At 47.8% G+C, this 21,449-nt stretch overlaps 1 protein-coding gene across 1 annotated transcript in view; it reads left to right on the forward strand.

Moving 5' to 3' along the window:
• Nucleotides 1-17,150, forward strand: part of EGLN2 (egl-9 family hypoxia inducible factor 2) — a 51,934-nt gene extending 34,784 nt beyond the window's left edge. The window contains exon 5 of the mRNA XM_033955019.1: nucleotides 16,034-17,150. Within this exon, the coding sequence (XP_033810910.1) occupies nucleotides 16,034-16,089 (56 nt within the window). The 3' untranslated portion in view covers nucleotides 16,090-17,150. The remainder of the gene's footprint in view (nucleotides 1-16,033) is intronic.
• The last annotated feature ends 4,299 nt before the right edge of the window (nucleotides 17,151-21,449 follow it).

Genomic DNA, 21,449 nt, shown 5'->3' on the forward strand with positions numbered 1-21,449 from the left:
TACTGTATATTAAGCCCCCCAAGGACTGCTATAAATGCCGTTTTTTTCTGATTATGACTGGGATAGCCATGCAGATGATAACTCGCAATTGGAAAAATTGTGATCGACTTAATTTTTCTTTTTGGTGGGCGAGCTTATGTTTCTGAAATACCTAAACAACTGACCTGCTCTTCCCTCTCTCTTCAATAACGGTCCTCCCAACCTCTTACCCTTTTTCTCTCTCCCCTCTTAAGTCCGCATAAACCAATGGTTCTGTGATATATACAAACTGTTATTATTATCATATCGTAATTTTCGCTGTACTTTCAGAATTGCACATAGAACTCTTGGTTCCGTGATTATATATAAATTGTTATCGTAATTTTCGCTGTACTTTTTGAATTGCACGGCCTTCAACTAACAGGCCCACTTGGAAATTTCTTCCAATCTGTATACCTTATACTCTCGCTCAGCAAATTGTATATCTATAATTTTGCTTCCTTAATGTTTCTGCACTCTGTATTTCCTCTGACTATCTGCACATTGTAACTCGCTGAATGTCCAGCTCTCTTGATTTTAAAACACCTAGAAGTCGCAAGATTGTGGCGGTATAGAAGAATAAAGTTGTTATTATTATTATTTTCTGGGTAGCCTGAATACGTCTGGGTACATTCTCACTTTATATGTCATAAAAGGAACCTCTCTGTATCTAAAAAACAGTTTTAGCAACCATTCCCTATCTGAGTCAATAGCGAGGGAAACTAATAATTTTGCAGGGACCTGGGCATCCATTTCCGATCTCTCCAGGAAATTAGTCAAGTCCAGACTGTCAGCAGAAAGATTCTGCTGATTAGGACTCTGAGGTTTTACCTTCTTAGGCAAGTAATAGATTTTAGAGAGAGGTGGATATGATGTCTCAGGTACTTTCAAAATCTCATTTAAATACCTTTTAAACATATCCAATGCAGAAATAGACATTACTTTAGGAACAATTATAACCTTAAGGTTACACCTTCTGACTGCATTTTCCAACGTTTCATACTTGAAATGTAAATTTCCGCTGTCTTTAACCCAGACTAGGGCTTGTGCCTCCAAAGATTTCAACCTGGTATCACAGTCCACCAACTTGCTTTCAAGGCTTGAGATTTTGTTCTTTAATTCCAAGTGTTCAGATAGCACTGTTATACACCAGTTAGATAGTTGTTGCATTTAACTGCCCAAGGAAGACTGAAGATTCGATATAGCCTCCCATATCGTTTCTATAGTAAAGACTTTGGGTCCCTGCAGAGGAGCAACTTCCATTCTGAGTTCCCCCGCAGTTACGGTTCATTGGGCTGTGGCTGCCAATGAAATCCTAATAACCTCTGGCGCCGCTCAGATTCGGATTCCCCGTTCTGTTGGGGCATCAGGGAAGTGTCTCGGGCCGGCCCAACCTCCGATTGCGTTTCCGTCACCATGGGATGTGCTGGTAGACTCCACTCCTCCGGAGATAAAATGGTGTCCTCAATGGAGTAACCGCACGCCTCAGTCTGCCAAGGGTTCATCCAGTAATTGGGTTTGGGAGCTATGCTCCACAAAGGCATCTATTGGCCCGGCTGGCAATGGCGATTCCTCCAAGAAAACCCAGAGTTTAGATTTTCTTTTTACCATCAGGTAAATTAAGGAAAACGATTCTCCTGCCAACAGTGTCTCTGTATCTGCTTCAAACTGTCATCTTAGGTAAGCTCCGTCTCCAGTCTAGAATTGTATTTTACAACTTAGGTTCCTAACTTTCAATTAAGTCCAATTAACATTAATTATGAAGTGCTAAGTGCCAATTATGATGCTGATTAAGCCTATTTAAAAACCCTACAGCATGGGCCGGCATGGTAAATACTCTGATGCCCATAGGAATTGACTGGCTTTTGGAGCATTTGCTGCATGGCTTTGTAAAAAGGGGCTAAGTTAGGTGTGCTGATGTAGGTGCCTAACTTTAGGCGGACTGTATAGAATCTGCCCTTAAGCTCATAATTTATTTCTATGTATGGATCTAATTTAAGGACAGATCTAAATTATTGTGCAGTACCCTTTTAGGTAGGTAATAGAAGTAGGAACTGAGATGTATAGGCTAGTGTATCTCAGTTCTAAAATGCAGGTGAAAATTGAATCTGCTGAAGCCTGTTCTAACATACAGGGAAATGGACATTTTTATGTTCAAATCTATTTTTTATTAAGTGAATAAGAAAGCAACAAATAACAACTACCACACTGAAAAGGGCTAAGCTTCCACAAATACCCAAATCCGTGCAGTATAAAGTCGTACAAAGCCAACAACCCCCCAGCCCCACCCTCCCCCCTCAAAACAGCCCCTACCCCCACCCCCAACTAACAGAAGCCAAAAGACGTAACTTCCAAGTACCAAAGGCCCGTGTTCTGGTGGCCCCCAGCTGACCCAAGGAATCACCCATCCCTCCCTCAACAACCCTAAAGAAGAAAACTAATAAATAGAGGAAAAAAAAAAAAAAAAAAAAAAAAAAAAAAGGGAAAGGGGGAGCGGTGCCCGAACCCAGGAGATGCCGAGAGCCTCAGCCCAGCTAAACCAGAGGATTCAACAGGAGACTACGCCCTCTAGGAGTTAAGGAGTCCAAATAAACTCCCCAGACAAGCAAAAAATGACGTCGGCGACGAGGGTGGCCAACAGCCTCACGGGCCTCCCACATGGCCAAATTATGCACCAGCGCTCTCCAGGACCAAAAAGAGGGAGGCTCCGAGACAGTCCAAGATTTCAAAATGCATTTGCGAGCAAGGAGACACACCTTACGACACCAAAGGCTACCCCCTCTAGGAAGACCGCGAAAGGCCCCAGGAAGATCAAGAACCAGCTGCTCTACAGTACCCACAATAGTACTCACAAATAACCCACGGAAATATCGAGCAATAGCCCTCCAAAAAACCTGTATAGTCCAACAATCCCAAAAAGAGTGAGCGAAAGTATTGGGGGCCCTGCCACATTTCAAGCACAAAGGGGAGTCAATACCTCCCATTTTATGCAATTGGACTTGAGTAAGATAGGCCCTATAAATCACTCTAACATAACACTCACGATACTCCGCCCCCGTAATCAGATGAGGGACCCCACGCACCGCTCGCAAAACATCCCAAGCACCAAGATCTAGGCCAAGTTCACGACCCCAGCTTCGCCTAAGCTGCGACACCTCCTTAGTATCCATAAGCTCCAACAAGGCCCTATATAATGCCGACACCGAAGTAAAAGCCACTGCCACCCCATCAAAAAATAACCGAAGACGCACCCCCATCGGGAAAGCAAGGCGGTCCTGCGGAAGAGAAAGAATATAATGCTTAACCTGCCAATAGGCAAAAATATCTCCCCAACCCCCACCCAATCGATCCCTCAAAGCGTCCAAAGGCTGCAAACCGCCCTCCTCCGTCAACAGATGTTCCAAAAGATGAAAGCCGCAGGCCGCCCAGTCGAGAAAAGCCTGGCTATCCCGGCCTGGCGCAAAGGCCAAATTCCCCCGTAGGGGAAGTTGATTCGACACCCTCGGGTCCCCTCCCAGTCTGCCGACCAAGCTCTCCCACACAGCACGCATAGACTTCAAAGAAACACACGCACGGAACTCAGGGGGAAGATCCGTAGCGGGCAAGTGTAAGAGACTGTTCAAGGTATGAGGAGCATAGAAGGCCCGTTCAAAATCCAACGGAGTATACTGACGTTCATCCAGGAGCCAGTCTTTCAAATGGCGCAGCAAACAGGCCTCATTATAAAGGCCAAAATCCGGAAGTCCCAGTCCTCCCTGTCGCCAACCTCCCACCAAATAGGATAAACGAACCTTCGGTTTGCGCGAATTCCAACAAAAACGGGACAGCAAACGATATAAGGGAAATGGACATTTTTATGTGGCAGGTATGCACAGCATTAACATTTTAAAAAGAAAAAAAACATATATAGAATAGAGAGGTTTAGTAAGCTGGCACATAACTGGTTGATTATGTTTTTAAGATTGCAAAGATAACTTGTTATATGTGGGCACATAGCCATTTATCTTTGCGATCTTAGAAACATAACTGGTTAAGTTCCCGATACTGTCACAATGATCTATTAACCTAGTATGAGGGGACAAAATTGCTGAGGGGTTACAGTTTATTTAACATTTGATAAAAACACTTATGAAAACCGGTGGAGCAGTGTTCAATAGCAATAGGTCACAAAATCCTTGCCCCACTCCTTCATTTGCATACACTTGAGACTCATAGATTTAAGAGCCCAGGCTTTGCGAAATGGGGGCTTAAGGCATTTATGAATGTTGTTTTTTAATCATGCCAGTTTATGCATGATTAAACTTGAATAGGGCTTGTAAAATAAGGACCATAACTTTTAAGCTCCTAAGTTAAGTTGAATTTTCAGCTGAAAACTTATATTTCCAAGTTTATTCTGTACTTAATAGACCGCCTATCAACGGGTACATAGATGATTTACAATACTAAAATTTAATTTTTAAAAAACAGGGGAAACAATTTATAAAATAAATATGTTTGATAGAGAAGACATGAGCAAAGCGACGCAGGAGGATCCGGGGTTAGGAAGGTGCAAAAATACATCGAGATAAAATAAATGAAAAGGACGGTAAGAGGGAAAGGTGAAAACAAATAGGGTGGGGTTGACGCTTCTTTAAAGTGATTCTTTTTCAACACTGTGCTTTGAGCATGTAGATAAGTATAAGATCCGTTCTCATGTCAGAAATGCATCCCTAAACAAGACAGTTTTTAGTTTGCTCTTGAATTTATGCTCATCAGTTTGGATGAAAGTACTTGTGCTCCTAAATGTGTGCCCTTAGGAGTATAAATTTATAAGCTCAATTTTTTGAATAGCAGGGGCCCACATGCTTTTGTTTTTTTAGTATCCTAAGGCACTTCAGCCTCTGAGACACCCTCTTATATCCACTTCTGCAGTAAAATTTCTGCTAGGTTCTAGCACAGTTCTGCAAACCCTCCTATAGGACTCATCCCATCCTTTCATATTAACTGCTTGTGTTTGAATTCCTGCTTATCCCAGGACAAGCAGGCAGCATATTCTCTACATGTGGGTGACGTCATCCATGGAGCCCCGACGCGGACAGCTTTTCAAGCAAACTTGATTGAAGATTTAAAGTTTGCTGGTGCTGCACCACGCATGTGCGGGCCTTCCTTCTCCACTAGAGGGCGCATCCCCTCCTCGTGGTCTTCAGTTCTTAGTTTTCTGCGGAGCCAGAAAGGCCTGTCATTTTTTTCTCTCCGTGTTTAGTGCCTTTCTAGCACCGCAGCTTCTTTGTTTTTTCTCGGGAGTCGCTGTGCGGTTTTTCTCCTTTCTTTTTTGTGCTAATTACCGATCGTAGTTCGGCATCCGGGGGCTCCCGGTTTGCCGTGGCCGCTCGGTCTCGTTTGGCTGCGGCCGTGTATCTCTATGTCCCGGCCCCTTACCGGGTTTAAAAAGTGCACCCAGTGAGGTCGGCTTCTATCTATTACCGACCCGCATCGTTGGTGCATTTTGTGCCTAGGGGCGGATCATCCTACCGATTCTTGCCCCCGGTGTGCCACTTTCCAGAAACGTGCTCTGCTTTGTTGATGGGCCTGCATGGCTGAGTTGTTTGCTGTGGAGCAGGCCCTGGTTTCGGCCCCGGTCTCGGCGTCGGCCCCGGCCTCGATGTCGGCCTCGAAGACCTCGGCCCCGACTAAGCAGACCTCGACCTCGAGGCCGTCAGCGTCGGGTAAGTCCCCTCTTCTTTCTTCAGGGGCTGCGCCGGCGAGGAAGCCAACCTCGGAATCTCCGGCCATCCATGGTGGGAGTTCTTTTCCTCCAGCCTTGTTGAAACAGTCTAAGCCCTCCAAGTGTGCTTCCGCCTCAAGGGAATACTCATCCTTGAGATCGCCCTCGGTGGAATGCACTGCTGCGCCTGACTTGCCGGCTGTGGTTTCGGCGTCGGGGTTCCAGGATATGCTTCGGGCCTTGATATCCTCGGAGCTTTCTTCGGTGTTGGCTAACTTGACTCCGGCCTCGACCTCGCATGCGATGGACTAGCCTGAGCGTCGTGTCGAGGCCCCTCGGGGCAAGGTGCGCCGGTCGAGGCGTCTTTCCTCTACAGATTCTTTGCCTTGGATCTCGAGGCGTTCCTCGAAGTCGAAGCGCCGGTCGGAACGCGCCTTGACCCCCGCTCGCGGCTTAGCGAAGCAACACTGGGACTCCCCTCCGAGGCGGGGCCGGTCCCCCGCCCCTCGCTCTACCGAGGTTCTCCGGGCCTCAGAGTTGTCCTTGTCCAACCCTTGGTTGTTCAAGTTGCCGCTCCGGGAGGCCCCGGTTTCGGGTAGGTCCCCTTTTTCCCGAGGCATCTCTCCTCAGCGCCTGGAGGCCTCGGTGCCTCGGACCCTGGGGTCCTCACCTCAGGCGTCCTCGAGGCGCCGACGGTCCTCGACCCCGCCGCGTTCCTTTAGTGGGGCGTCCTGGGGCTCGGGGCAGCGGGACACTGATTTGCCTCCGCATTACTCTAGGGAGGCTTCTCCGTCCTTCTCGGCGGCACCTCGGTCTCGTTCGACCACCCCCCGTCAGGGTCGGTCGGATAATCGTCCCTCCTCTTTCACGAAGTTCGTGCAGGACATGGGGAGGGCACTCCACCTCGACCTCCAGTCGGACTCAAAATACACAAAGGAGTTCCTGGAGGAGTTGGACCAGCCTTGTCCTCCTCGGGTGTCCCTACGGCTCCCTTTGAATCCGGTGCTGCGCCAGGCTTTCATCCGGAATTTGGAGACCCCCTATGCGGTCCCGGCCATTCTATCCAAAATCGAGTCGAAGTACAGGACCGTCCCTTGCCCGGGGTTTGAAAAGGCACAACTTTCCCACCAGTCCTTGCTGGTGGAGTCTTCCATAAAGAAGTCTCGCCCCTCCAGGGTCTCTGCGGCAGTCCCACCGGGCCAGGAGGGGAGGACGATGGACAAATTTGGCAGGCGTCTCTACCAAAATTCGATGATGGCCAATCGGGTCTTGAACTATAACTTCACCTTTACATTGTACCTTAAGGTTCTGATCAAGTCCTTGCCCGCCTTCCAGGGTGATCTCCCGTCAGGCGGATTTTGGGCGCCTGGTGTACTCCCTTTCGCAGTTTCATATGCACCTGTTCCACGCGGCTTACAATGCTTTTGAACTGGCCTCCCAGGTTTCGGCCATTTGACGTGGCTCCGCATTGTGGACATGGACCCTAACCTCCAGGATCGTCTGGCCAATCTTCCCTGTTTGGGGACTGAACTTTTTGACGACTCGATCGAGGTGGCCACCAAGCGCCTCTCGGAGCATGAGCGATCTTTCACTTCTTTGGTGCGGCCTAAGCCGAAGCCCACTCCTCCTAAGGCTTATCAGCTGCCGCCCCGGTGGTACCCGCAAAAGTCTACACCAGCCTTTTCTCGCCCGCCTCCTCGCCGCCAACAGCAGCAGCGGGCTCTTCCTAAGCCTCAGACCCCTGCGGTGTCTTAAGCCCGCGCCGTCTTTTTGACGGGCTGAGCGGATGGGGGCTGGCCCCCTCCGCGCTGGACATCCCTCTGCCTATTGGGGGCCGACTCGGGACCTTCTACCCGAGTTGGACACGCATAACCTCGGACGCTTGGGTCCTCACCGTTATCAGAGAGGGGTATTCACTGAACTTCCGAGAGTTTCCGCCGAACAGTCCTCCCGGCGGATCTCTTTTGAATAGTGCGCAGCTTCCCTTGCTCCTTCTGGAGGCTCAGCTCTCCTTCGCCTTCGAGCAGTGGAGGAGGTTCCCTCTTGTCAGCGGGGGCAAGGGTTTTACTCCCGGTACTTCCTGGTCCTCAAAAAGACCGGGGACCTCCGGCCTATCCTGGACCTCCGGAAGCTGAACAAATTTCTGGTTCAGGAGAAGTTCCAGATGCTCTCGCTTCCCGTTCTGTATCCCTTGCTGGATGAGGGGGACTGGTTATGTTCCCTCGATCTGAAGGAAGCTTACACTCACGTGTCGGTGCATCCTGCTTGTCGCCGGTTCCTTCGCTTTCAGGTGGGGGACCTGCATCTTCAATACAGGGTCCTCCCGTTTGGGCTGGCTTCCTCCCCACGAATCTTCACGAAGTGTCTCGTGGTGATGGCTGCAGCCTTGCGGTCCCAGGGTCTCCAGGTCTTCCTGTACCTCGACGACTGGCTAATCAAAGCCCTGTCGAGGGAGGGGGTTATTTCAGCGACCCGTCAGACTATTATATTCCTTCAGAGTCTGGGGTTCGAGGTAAACTTCCCAAAGTCTCAGTTGTGTCCCTCTCAGTCTCTACAGTTCATCGTGGCCTTGCTGGACATGGTTCACCTCCGGTCGTTCCTGCCTCTCTCTCGGCAGGCCACGCTCGTGCAGCTGAGCCAGCAGGTTTCCCTGCGGGCTTCGGTCTCGGCCAAGCAGATGATGGTCCTCTTGGGGCACATGGCCTCCACCGTGCATGTCACGCCTTTCGCGAGGCTGCATCTGAGGGTCCCTCAGTGGACTCTGGCCTCTCTGTGGCGACAGGATCGGGATCCCGCTTCTCATCTCATTGCGGTGACTCCATCCTTCACACGCTCGCTCCGTTGGTGGACCAACTCTTCCAATCTATCCAGAGGGTTGCTTTTTCTCGCTCCTAAGCATCACAAGGTCCTGACGACGGACTCCTTGGCGTATGCTTGGGGGGCGCATCTCGACGGGCTGCGTACGCAGGGCCTTTGGTCGAGTGCGGATCGGCGTTACCACATCAACTTGTTGGAGCTTTGGGCCATTTACAATGCCGTGGTGGCCTTCTGCCATTTGCTTCGGGATCAGGTGGTCCTGGTACGTACGGATAACCAGGTGGCGATGTATTACGTCAACAAGCAGGGGGGTACGGGTTCCCTGTCTCTCTGCAAGAAGGCTCTTCGCCTTTGGAATTGGGCATTTCGCCACAACAGCTTTTTTCGGGCGGTCTACATCCAGGGTGAACACAACTGTCTGGCGGACAAGTTAAGTCGCCTCCTGCAGCCGCACGAATGGTCTCTCCATTCCCAGACTCTGCGTCAGGTGTTTTTTCGGCGGGGGACTCCGCCTCGCCCCTCAATCACAAGTTGCCTCTTTTCTGCTCCAGGGTGTTCTCCCCGGATCGTCTCGAGGCCGAAGCATTCCTCTTGGATTGGACTGGCAGGTTCCTGTATGCGTTTCCTCCCTTTCCGTTGATTCTGAGGACGCTTGTCCGTCTCAAGTTGACCCACGCCACCATGATTCTGATCGCTCCTCGGTGGCCTTGACAGCTGTGGTTTTCCTTGCTTCTTCAACTCAGTATCAGGGATCCTCTGCTTCTGCCTGTGTTTCCTTCTCTGCTGTCTCAGAGTCGGGGTTCGCTGTTGCATCCCAATCTGCAGTCTCTACATCTGACGGCTTGGTTCCTTTCCACCTGACTCCTTCCTTTGAGTTGTCCCAGTCAGTGAGGGATGTTCTGAAAGCTTCTAGGAAAGCTTCCACTAGACAGTGTTATAAGAACATAAGAACATAAGCAGTGCCTCTGCCGGGTCAGACCACAGGTCCATCCTGCCCAGCAGTCCGCTCCCGCGGTGGCCCAAAAACAGGTCAAGACTTGTCTGAATCATCAGAAGGGGCTCCCTTGCCACCTTGGTTTCTCATTTAAGTCCTGCCTTCCTATCAAAGTCCTAGCCCTCCGGTCTTGCACATGCACGACCAGGTTGGTTTATACTCATTACCTGGTTAACTTCCTATACTTGTGTTACATCCCAGCTCCTCCCTCAGTATCCCACGATCCCTTTATCCCTCAGGAATCCATCCAATCCCTGTTTGAATCCTTGTACCGTACTCTGCCTGATCACTTCCTCTGGTAGCGCATTCCAAGTGTCCACGACCCTTTGGGTGAAAAAAAACTTCCTTGCATTTGTTTTGAACCTGTCTCCCTTCAGTTTCTCAGAATGCCCCCTCGTATTTGCTGTCCCCTTCAGTCTGAAGAATCTGTCCCTATCCACCCTCTCTATGCCCCTCATGATCTTGAAGGTCTCTATCATATCTCCCCTGAGCCTCCTTTTCTCCAGAGAGAAGAGCCCCAGCCTATCCAGCCTCTCAGCGTATGAGCAGTGTTCCAGCCCTCTTACCATTTTCGTTGCTCTCCTTTGGACTCTCTCAAGTACCGCCATGTCCTTCTTGAGGTGCGGCGACCAATACTGAACGCAGTATTCCAGATGTGGACGCACCATCGCTCGATACAATGGCATGATGACTTCCCGTGTTCTGGTTGCTATGCCCTTCTTTATGATGCCCAGCATCCTGTTGGCTTTTTTCGAGGCTGCTGCGCACTGTGCAGATGGCTTCAGTGATGCATCCACCAGCACACCCAAGTCTGCTGTCTCCCAACAATACCCCCCCCTAATTTGTAACTGAACAACGGGTTCTTTTTCCCTATATGCATGACCTTGCATTTGTCCACGTTGAAGCGCATTTGCCATTTGTTTGCCCAGTCTTCCAGCTTGTCCAGGTCCCTTTGTAGGTCCTCACACTCCTCCCTGGTCCTAACTCTGCCGCACAGTTTGGTATCGTCTGCGAATTTTATAACCTCACACTTTGTCTCCTTTTCCAGGTCATTGATGAATATGTTAAAGAGTAAAGGCCCCAGCACCGATCCCTGTGGCACACCGCTCGTGACTCCCCGCCAGTCAGAATACTGACCCTTTACTCCAACCCTCTGCTGTCTACCCGACAGCCAGTGCTTGATCCATCTGTGCACATCCCCTCCCACCCCGTGGTTCCACAGCTTCTTAAGTAGCCTTTTATGTGGCACCTTGTCAAAAGCCTTTTGAAAGTCGAGGTAAATGATGTCTATGGGCTCCCCATTGTCCACCCGACTGCTTATCCCCTCAAAGAAGTACAGAAGGTTCGTTAGGCACGACCTTCCCTTACAGAATCCGTGCTGGCTTGTTCTCAGTAGGCCATTCCTCTCGATGTGCTCGCAAATGCCGTCCTTGATCATAGCTTCCACCATCTTCCCTATAATTGAAGTCAGGCTCACCGGCCTGTAGTTCCCGGGGTCACCCCTCGATCCCTTCTTGAAGATGGGTGTGACATTTGCCAATTTCCAGTCCTCTGGCACCTCACCAGTTTTCAAGGATAGGTTGCAAACATGTTGGATTGTGCCCGCTATTTCCTGTCTTAGTTCCTTCAGAACCCTTGGGTGGATCCCGTCCGGGCCCGGTGATTTGCCGCATTTTTACCTGTCTATCTGTTGGAGGACATCCTCCCTACTTACCTCTATGTGCTCTAATTTTTCAGCCTGTTCCCCACTCATGAGCTCCTCTGAGTCTGGTATATTAGATGTGTCTTCGCTCGTGAAAACCGACGAGAAGAACGTGTTCAACCTCTCAGCTACCTCTTTATCCTCCTTAATCACTCCCTTCCTATCCCCATCGTCCAACGGCCCTACCTCCTCTCTCGCTGGTCGCTTCCCCTTAATGTAACTGAAGAATGTAACTTTCGCCTCCTTGGCCAGCCCCTCTTCGTATTTCCCTTTTGCTTTTCTAACCTCCCGGTGGCATTCCTTTTGGCATTTCCTGTGCGCCTGGTGATTTTCCTCTGTTGGGTCCTTTTTCCATCTCCGGAAAGATACTTTTTTGTCCTTTATCGCCCTCTTTACTTCTATTGACATCCAAACCGGGTCCTTTGATCGCTTGTTCTTGCAGCCTTTCCTGAAATTGGGGACGTACATTCTCTGTGCTTCCTGCAGGGTGTTCCTGAATAGGGTCCAGGCGCTTCCCACAGTCTCCATCCTAAAGATGTTTCTGAGCTTCCTCCCTACCATTTCCCTCATAGCAACGTAGTTCCCTTTCTTGAAGTTCAGCGCAGTTGTTGCGGTCCTCCTAACTATGGGTGTCCCTCTTTCTAATGTGAATCTGATCGTGTTGTGATCACTGTTGCCTAGTGGTCCTCCCACTTCTACCCCTCTTGCAGGCCCCCCTAATCCGTTTAGGATGAGGTCAAGAGTAGTACCCCCTCGCGTCGGTTCTTTGACTAGTTGCTCCATGAAGCAGTCCTTCACAGCTTCTACAAATCCTGTTTCCCTAGTGCAGTTGGAGTGACCCGTACTCCAGTCTATCCCTGGGTAGTTGAAGTCCCCCATCACTGTTACACTTCCAGTCCTGCACTCCTGTCTCAATTCTGCTTCCAAGTCGTGTCCGACTCCCTCTGGTGTACCAGGTGGTCGATAGTACAGCCCCAGTTTTATGCCCGCACCCTTGTTTCCCGGTAATTTGACCCACAGCGATTCCAGCCCCTCTGCCTTCGTTGCCATATCCATCCCGACCGAGTGGATAGAGTCCTTTATATATATAGTGCTATGCCTCCCCCCTTTTTGTGGGTCCTGTCCTTCCTATAGAGCTTGAACCCCGGCAGCGCTACATCCCATTGATTTTCCTCTGTCCACCAGGTTTCTACAATTCCAATTATATCTAGGTCCTCCCCTTTGGCGACGACTTCTAGTTCACCCATCTTGGCCGTGAGGCTTCTTGCATTTGCGTATAAGCACCGCAGGTCCCGTCGTTTTTCTTCCACCTCTACATTTACCTGGGCCAGAAGTGGACTAGATTCGCCACGTGGTGTGCTTCGAATCGGGTGGAACCCTTGTCTGCTTCTTTATCATTGGTTTTGGATTATTTGCTTCATTTGTCTAGGTCTGGCCTCAAGACCAATTCTGTTCGTGTACATCTTAGTGCGATTGCCGCCTTCCATAGGCAGCTGGATGGTAAGTCGCTTTCTGTCCACCCTTTGGTTTCTCGTTTAATGCGGGGTCTCTTGAATGTTCATCCTCCTCTCAAGCCTCCCCCTGTGGTTTGGGATCTCAATGTGGTTCTCGCTCAGTTGATGAAACCCCCCATTGAGCCCATGGATAAAGCTCATTTGAAGTTCCTCACTTGGAAGGTGATCTTCCTGCTTGCCCTCACGTCTGCTCGCAGGGTTAGTGAGCTGCAGGCTTTGATTGCGGATCCACCTTTTACTCTTTTTCATCATGACAAGGTGGTTCTATGCACTCATCCCAAGTTCTTGCCTAAGCTGGTGTCCGATTTTCACCTTAATCAGTCCATTGTCCTTCCGGTGTTCTTCCCTAAGCTACATTCTCATCCTGGCGAGGTGGCGCTTCACACTCTTGATTGTAAACAGGCGTTGACTTTCTATCTCCAACGCACTCAGTCTCATCGGAAGGTTCCTCAGTTCTTATCTTTTGATCCTAATAGGTTGGGAAATCCTGTTTCCAAGTGCACCTTGTCCAACTAGTTGGCTGCTTGTATTTCCTTCTGCTACGCTCAGGCTGGTCTTTCGCTGCATGGTCGGGTCATGGGACATAAAGTCTGAGCGATGGCGGCTTCTGTCGCTTTCCTCAGGTCCACACCAATTGAGGAGATCTGCAAGGCTGCCACTTGGTCTTCGGTTCATACCTTCACCTCTCACTACTGTCTGGATACTTTGTCCAGGAGCGACGGCCAGTTTGGCCAGGTGGTTTTGCGTAATCTGTTTTCCTAAATTGCCAACTTCCCTCCGTCCCTTTTTTGGTTAGCTTGGAGGTCACCCACATGTAGAGAATAAAGCTGCCTGCTTGTCCTGGGATAAAGCACAGTTACTTACCGTAACAGGTGTTATCCAGGGACTGCAGGCAGATATTCTCGTAACCCTCCCACCTCCCCGGGGTTGGCTTCTTTGCTAGCTATCTGAACTGAAGACCACAAGGAGGGGATGCGCCCTCTAGTGGAGCGGGAAGGCACGCACATGCGTGGTGCAGCACCAGCAAACTTGAAATCTTCAATCAAGTTTGCTTGAAAAGCTGTCCGCATCGGGGCTCCGTGGATGACGTCACCCACATGTAGAGAATATCTGCCTGCTGTCCCTGGATAACACCTGTTATGGTAAGTAACTGTGCTTTTTGTCACTGCTTCTGGTAGTTGTAGAGGTTAGAAATATGATTTAATCTTTCTTCTGTAATGCCCTAAAGAAGTAAAAGTGGGTTATGAAGTAGGAAAATGGAAGCAGAATTAAGGTTCAACATGGACTATGTTTCAGCAAATTGCCTTTGTCAAGTGTCTGCATAACATATAAAACATATATACAAATAGAAAGCTATAAGCATATTAAATTCATGTGGTTTATATAAGTATAAATGTCACAATACTAATTTATAAAAACAAAATACAGTGGTACCTCGGTTTACGAGTGCACCGGTTTGCGAGTGTTTTGCAAGACGAGCAAAACATTTGCAAACTTGTTGCCTCGATTTGCGAGCGCCCCCCCCCCCGCCATGACCTGAGGTCCCCCCAACCCACCCGAACCCTCTTCTTACTTTGATGTAGCCTCCACACCGGCACCAGCATGTCCTGTGCTGGTGTCTGTGCCCGAAGATCTGCCTCCTGTGCTGGGCCTTGAGCATGTGCGCATGCTCAAGGCCTGAGAGTTCACGTCGAACGTGAACTCTCACGTCGAACGTGAACTCTCAGGTCTTGAGCATGCGCACATGATCAAGGCCCAGTACAGGTGGCAGATCTTCGGGCACCGGCACCAACGCACAGGACATGCTGGTGCGGAGGCTACATCAAAGTAAGAAGAGGGTTCGGGTGGGTTGGGGGGACCTCAGGTCATGGCGGGGGGGGGGGTTACTGATGGCAGCGGGGGGGTGCCCTATGGCGGCGGGGGGGAGTGCCGGATTGCAGGTGGGAGGGTGCCGGTTCGCGGGGGGGGCCTTCGGGGGGAGCAATGCCGGTTAGCAGCGCTGCTGGCCTCGGGGGGGTGGAGGGTGGGAACCTATCAAAGCGAGAGAGATGCGTGGAAAGCGCATGCGCACTCTTACCTGTGGGGACCTACAGCGCACGGAAAACGGGAGCACGCAGGTCAGAGTGCACATGCACGGCTTAGGCTTTTATTATATTAGATAGACAGATATCTATATCTATCTAGATATAGATAGATAGATAGATAGATAGATACACTAGTCTTTAAGCCCGTTACATTAATAGATGTGTCTGTCTTTCTGTCTCTCTCTTTCCTCTGCTGTCCACCACCACCTCTTCCCTGCTTCCCCTGTCCAGCAGTAGCCCTTCTGCCTTCCTTTTACCTCCCCCCTGTCCAGCAGCATCCCTTCCCTGCTCCCCCTGTCCAGCAGTAGCCCTTCTACCTTCCTTTTACATCCCCCTGTCCAGCAGCACCTCTTCCCTGCTCCCCCTGTCCAGCAGCAGCACTTCTCCCTTCTTTTTATCTCCCCCCCTGTCCAGCAGCACTTCTTCCCTGCTCCCTAATACCTGCTCCCAAACCACTTACCTTCCCTCCATCCTGGCTTCCTGGTCTCTTCTGGCCCACCGGCACGAACTGCTGACGCCGCTGCTGCTCTTCATTCGCATCTGCCTTCCTCTTCAAAGCAGCCTGCTGAGGATTGCCGGCCGGCTGTAGCGAACCTCACAGGCCACTCTCCACCTCGTTAGCACATTCCTTTTGATGCGATCCTGCCCCTCTGACGTACGGGATCGTGTTAGAGGGATCGTTCTACCAAGGTGGAGAGCGGCCTACGAGGTTCGCTACAGCCGGCCGGCGATCTTCTGCAGGCTGCTTTGAAGAGGGGGGCAGATGTGAATGAAGAGCAGCAGCGGCGGCAGCTGACTTAGAGTGTGCAAGACTTAGAATGATTGAAGGCGGGAGGGGGTTGTTGCCGGTGTGTTCTCCACATCCTTGTGTCCGTGGTCGCCATTTCAAACTCCGCATGCGCAGTAGGTTCTACTGGCACGGAGTTGCGGATCACGGACGCAGGGATCACGGAGGTAGGAGTGTGCATGCATGCTTAGGGTTTTATTATAGTAGGTATATATATTTGTATGTATGTTTCATATGTTATATAGACCCTTGCTGCAGGTTCTACATCGAAACAGTCTGCAGTGGGTCCTTAATAAATCTGCTTCAATTTTCCTACTTCATGACCCATTTCATTTTTTTGGTGCATTGTTGATGCTGTGTTGTTGATTCTCTCTGATTGGGTATGTGTAATTTTTCTTTCTACCACAATACAGCTGGTGGCCAGAAAGAAGCCCATCTGCCAATGTCTCAAGCCAACACCTCTTCCTGAGCTGATGGCAGCAGAGAATTGTGAAGCAGATAAACAATTGAACTATGCTGCTAAAGTGCCATTTTCTCGCGGCGAAGTTAGGATGGTAGGCTCTGTGGACCATTGCTCTGATCTGGCTTGGCTGTCTTCTGATGATCCTGCAGATTTGGTTGATGAGCTTGTAGCCTGTGCTGTTCCTTCAGGCTTTTGAAGCTCGCTTCGTCCAGGGTTGGGAACAGCACAGAGGTAGCCCTCCATGAACAGGTTCTCACGGGGGGAGGAAAGGTACAGCAAGTGCATGCCTAATGTCACAGGGACTGTGAAATGGCTCTTTGTGCTAGAAACTGTGAAAACAGAAATATACATTGGGGCTGGATATGCTAATGAGATTGAGGGAGGAGTGGGGGGAGGATCTCTTCCTTGTTTTTTGGATACATGGTTTTAGAGGCAGACTTGCTTTCTAGTGTGGTGTTACTGGGTTGCAAGAGCCTCCTGTACCCCTCAGCCAACATGCTGCTAGCTGGATATTGGCTCCACCATCCGGGTAATGAAGTAATTGAAAAATAAAAGTACACCAACCTCTCTTATCCTTGCTGTGCTGTGGGTTTTTGGAAAAAAAGGTTGCTTGAAAGGGGGAGAGAGGTTGTATGCACATGTTGTCTAATGTTTGAGGACAGAGCGGTGAGCTGACTCAAGGAAGCACTGATGAAGTTCCGCTGGATTAAATTATACTAAAAGTTGATTGGGTTATGATATGCCCTCAAACATTTCTAATCCTACTATAGTATTGTGTGTCCAGGCTGCTTTCGAAACCAGTACATCTTCTCCAGGCCATGTAGAGGGATGTAGGTGAGGTGTTGAAAGCTTCACTTTCTCCTAAGTACAGTTGGAGCTGTATGATGATCCTGAATTATTGAGTTTCCACAGAAAATAAAAATGTTTGAACTTTAATTCTTTCAAAGATGGCCTTCATGAGTGTGTAGCCTTCCTGCGTTATCTTCTGTCCAGTATCACTGGGCCATATTATGCACCAAATGAGACTGTGTGTCTTCGCTGAGGTCATTAAAGAATGTATTAAATAACGCTGCTGCTTACCTTTCCTGCCCAGCTTTATTCTATCTCTTAAATTACAAACATAAAATATACAACTTGTGCTTAACAAATATGCCTAACACTGAAGTAAACATGACAAGGAAGAGAGGTTTGATCAAAGTTTGCTAGAGCTTCGTGAAACAGAGAAATAAAGCAGAAGCACAAACTCAAATAGGGCTTTTAACATTTTTGCAGCTACAAAAGTAATCTTTTTTGGAGTGAAGCTGGAGGGGGAGATTTTGTCAAAAGAGATGGAGCCAGAAACGAGAAAAGACCTGCTGCAGGTCTCTACCAGTCAAAGCTCTTTAGCAGACAGACACACAGAGCTGAGCTCAGTGCCATAGCGAGAGTAGGAGGTGCCCATAGCAATGGTGCCCCCGTGCCCTCCTCTCTGCTCCCTTGCTCCTTCCCCACGCCACGCTCGCGTCCTCCCTCCCCCTGTACCTTTTTTTTAAATCTTACTAGCATGAGCACCTTCTCTGGCCTGCTGCTCATACCAGTGTTGGCTTCCCCTCTGATGTTATTTCCTGGTCCCACGACCTAGAAGTGATTTTAAAGGGGAGCCAGGCTAGCACGAGCATCAGGCTGGAGAAGTTGCTTGCGCTGGTGAAGATTTAAAGAGGTACAGGAGGGGTGGAAAGGGAGGGTGCAAGCACGTGAGGGGGTGGAGAGGTGCCGGCGGCTGGGGTGGTCCGCCACCCCTTCTTGCTTTGACGTTTGGCGGGTTTATACACACTCAGTGCAAACTTAGGGGCAAGTCAGTGCTAGATTCACTAAGCAAACCGATTGTGTACAGATCAGTTTGGCGACCCCTTTATGACCCAATTTCCCTCTGACCCGATTCATTAACCTCTCCTCTGATCCGATTCCGATCCGTGCATGCAAATGAGGGGAGACGGCATGCAAAGTAGGCAGGGATGCGATTCACAAAACTTTTCAGGGAACAGCGGCTGGGCTGACCGATCCTAAAAAAAAAAAGCGACTGCTGGGGACCAGTCGCTCAGGTCCTTTCTGAATGCCGTTCCTTCTGCTGCCCTTCTTCTCTGCTCTCAGCCCTAAATCTCCTGCCTGCCTTGAATCTCCTCTCTTCTGCCTGCCCCGAATCTCTCCTGCTGACTCGACTGACCTGCCCTTCCCCACAGTTCAAGCCTGTGGTTTTAATCCGCAGTTTAAAAAAAAAAATTCTCTGCTGCACTCAGAGGGCCAGTGCATGCGCAGACCATCTACAGCTGGGTCTGCGCATGCGTCAGGATATCCGTCTAGTGATCTGTGCGTGTCAAACGATCATCCCCATTTGTATGCAGGTCTTTTGTGAATTCATCGGCCTGCATGCAATCGGTCACGGATCGGTCATGGAATTGGGGGTTAGTGAATCTAGCCCTTAGCCCTCCATTGCCTCAGGTACTAAATTAGATTGTGAGCCAACTAGGGACAGTGAAAATATCTAGTGTACCTGAATGGGACTCACCTTGGAAAAAATAAAACAAAGTGAGAAGTTCAAGATGTTCCAGTAGGGGTCTTTATTGTCAGTAACATAAAAAACATTCAGCGATGTAATGCTGCATGTGTTTCGATACGCAGGGTACCTTTCTCAGGAGTCTTGAAATTTTGATTTTCTGACAAGGATCAGACTCAGTAAAGCCCTCTGAAACAGTGAGCCAGAGAGCCAGTCTAAATTTTCTGAGAGGCAACTTTTTTTTTTCTCTCCAAAACATACCTTTAAAACACAACCATTTGGTTCTTAAACAAGAGATTTCAAGACTCCTGAGAAATGTACCCTGAGTACCGAAACGCATGCAGCGTTGAGTTGCTGAATGTTTTTATGTTACTGACAGGAAAGACCCCCTACTGGAAAAAAATATTGATTTTTACCCGTTCTATACCACTTTATCCTTAGGCATCTCTTTTCCAAGCTGAAGAGTCCTAATCTCTTTAGCCTTTTATATGAGAGGAGTTCTACCCCTTTTATCATTTTGGTCGTTTGGTAGGAGAACCACTGTACTTATAAACGTCTAGCTCACCTATCATTTAATCCTGTGGCTTTGGAAGGGATTAAAATGTTTCTGTGTATCCAGTGGATGAGGAGTACAACAGCAGTATCCAGACCCTAGGGTCAATGCAGTATAGTGTTCTAGGATTTGCACACAGGTTAGCATAACTGTTGTACACAATTTTGTGTGTGCTCTTTGGAGAAACAAGGTTTGTACACAAACTAACTGCACAAAACCTTAGCACACAGCCCACAATTCTATGCATATATTGAAGAAAATATAACAGAAAAAGTGAATTAAATTTTTTAAAGTATAAATTATAATATTAAAAATAATTATAGAGTGCTCAGTGTAATATCTTATTCAAAACCAACAGGTTAATAGAATAAAGATGTATTAACATTGCATCATTGCACTCACCTACCTACCAGCCCTAAACATGTAGTTAAATTTAAGTTGTTCAAGCAGAATAATAGTGGTGAAGATGTATAGATGAATACTTAGCTGAATATAATTGATGAAAAACATATGCAGATCTCCACTGTCAAATGTGTCATCTCAAGATAAACAAAAGTGTCCTTGAGATCTGCTCGTCGGTACTGGGAGTCGTGCAATGAAGTATTTCTTATGTAGTTGGTTTAGAATTGATAATATAAAAGAAGTGAGTCCCCAAATCCACCGTTAAAAACTAATCAAATTCAGCATATAGCTATAACTCCTTAACGTGAAAACAATCCAACATTTCCAACATATGGGAAACGAAGTCAGGATTATCTAATGAGAGAATCACCCAATTAATGAGTGGGACTCATCTCTTAATAGGAGCACATGAAACTAATACAGACGATTGGTCTAATACAGTCAAATTACATAAAACTTTGATTAGAGAACAAATGCATTCAGCTACATTATTAGAATATTGTCATACTCAAAGAATCCCAAGGGGGATGCGATTATATAAGGAACCTAGATTCCTCAATAATCCTCAATATGTGGAAAGATGGAATGCTTTATTAACACAATGTGGTTTGGATCTCATGTTATTAACAATTGATAATCTTGATACTATCATTAAAGATTTGGAATTGGAGCTACTTGAAAAATTAGAAAACATCAAGAAAATGGAAAGTCCGGAGGATTTTGAAATTCACTATCAGGAACATTTTAAGTCCATGGAGATCTATCAAACAGACATTCGCAAACAAAAAATAGCTAAGTTTAAAAGGGATGAACTCGACTACACTAAAGGGTACATATATCCGTGGATGGACAAAAATAGAAAATCAAGACGTAATCGTTCTAATAAAAAACACATTACATTCATTAATTCTTCTAGTGAATCATCTGATGATGGAATGAAATCAATTGCTCCAAGATTAGATTCTACACCACTTATTCCAGATTCTTTTTTACGTTTAACAACTGTAACAGAGAAACAAACAGACCCTGGAGTTCAGAACAAACTCAAACCACGCAAACTCAACAAGAATCGTTAACATTAGTATTTAATATTTCATCTAGAACACTAACTTCCACAGAAATTACATTATTACAATTAGGTTTGTCATTTGTTCCTTTCTCCTATTATGATTCATATGATACTCATGCCTGGTTGCACAGATTTTTTAGATCATTAAAATTAAAATTATTTTTTGGTCAAATTACAACTCAACTTCAAGAGGAACCTTCTTTCACCGATTCTCATCATGTTCCATCTTCCTGGGTCCCTCCGGGCCCTATTGATAACATGATTGGAGCTTTTGAAAAATTAGTACTGAGAGATGTAGCAATAATGGAGACAGTTAATCATAAACAATACCATAATTTAACTCGAACACAAAGAACAGCTTTAAAAACTCTAACACACGATAGATCTATAAAGATCTTACGGGCTGACAAAGGAGGAGGAGTTGTGATTATGGATACGGAAGCCTATGAAATAGAAGCCAGACGTCAACTCTCCGATTCCACAGTATACCAACTTTTGGAACATGATCCTACCAATGATCTTCAACGGATTATATATACTAAATTATGTCAAGTCAACACAGAGGGATTAATATCTTCTAAAGAATTTAAGTATTTGTATTGTAAACATCCTTCAATTCCGATGATCAAATTTCTCCCTAAGATACACAAATCATACAATAACCCGCCAGGTAGACCTATAGTGTCTTGTTGTGGATCTGTACTAGAACCTTTATCACAATATATTGATTTTTATTTACAGCCATTTATGTTGACTATTCGCTCTTATATAAGAGATTCCATGGATCTTTTAATGCAAATTCAAGATGT

Source organism: Geotrypetes seraphini, chromosome 8 (genome assembly GCF_902459505.1).
Source record: "Geotrypetes seraphini chromosome 8, aGeoSer1.1, whole genome shotgun sequence".
NCBI classification, from domain to species: domain Eukaryota; kingdom Metazoa; phylum Chordata; class Amphibia; order Gymnophiona; family Dermophiidae; genus Geotrypetes; species Geotrypetes seraphini.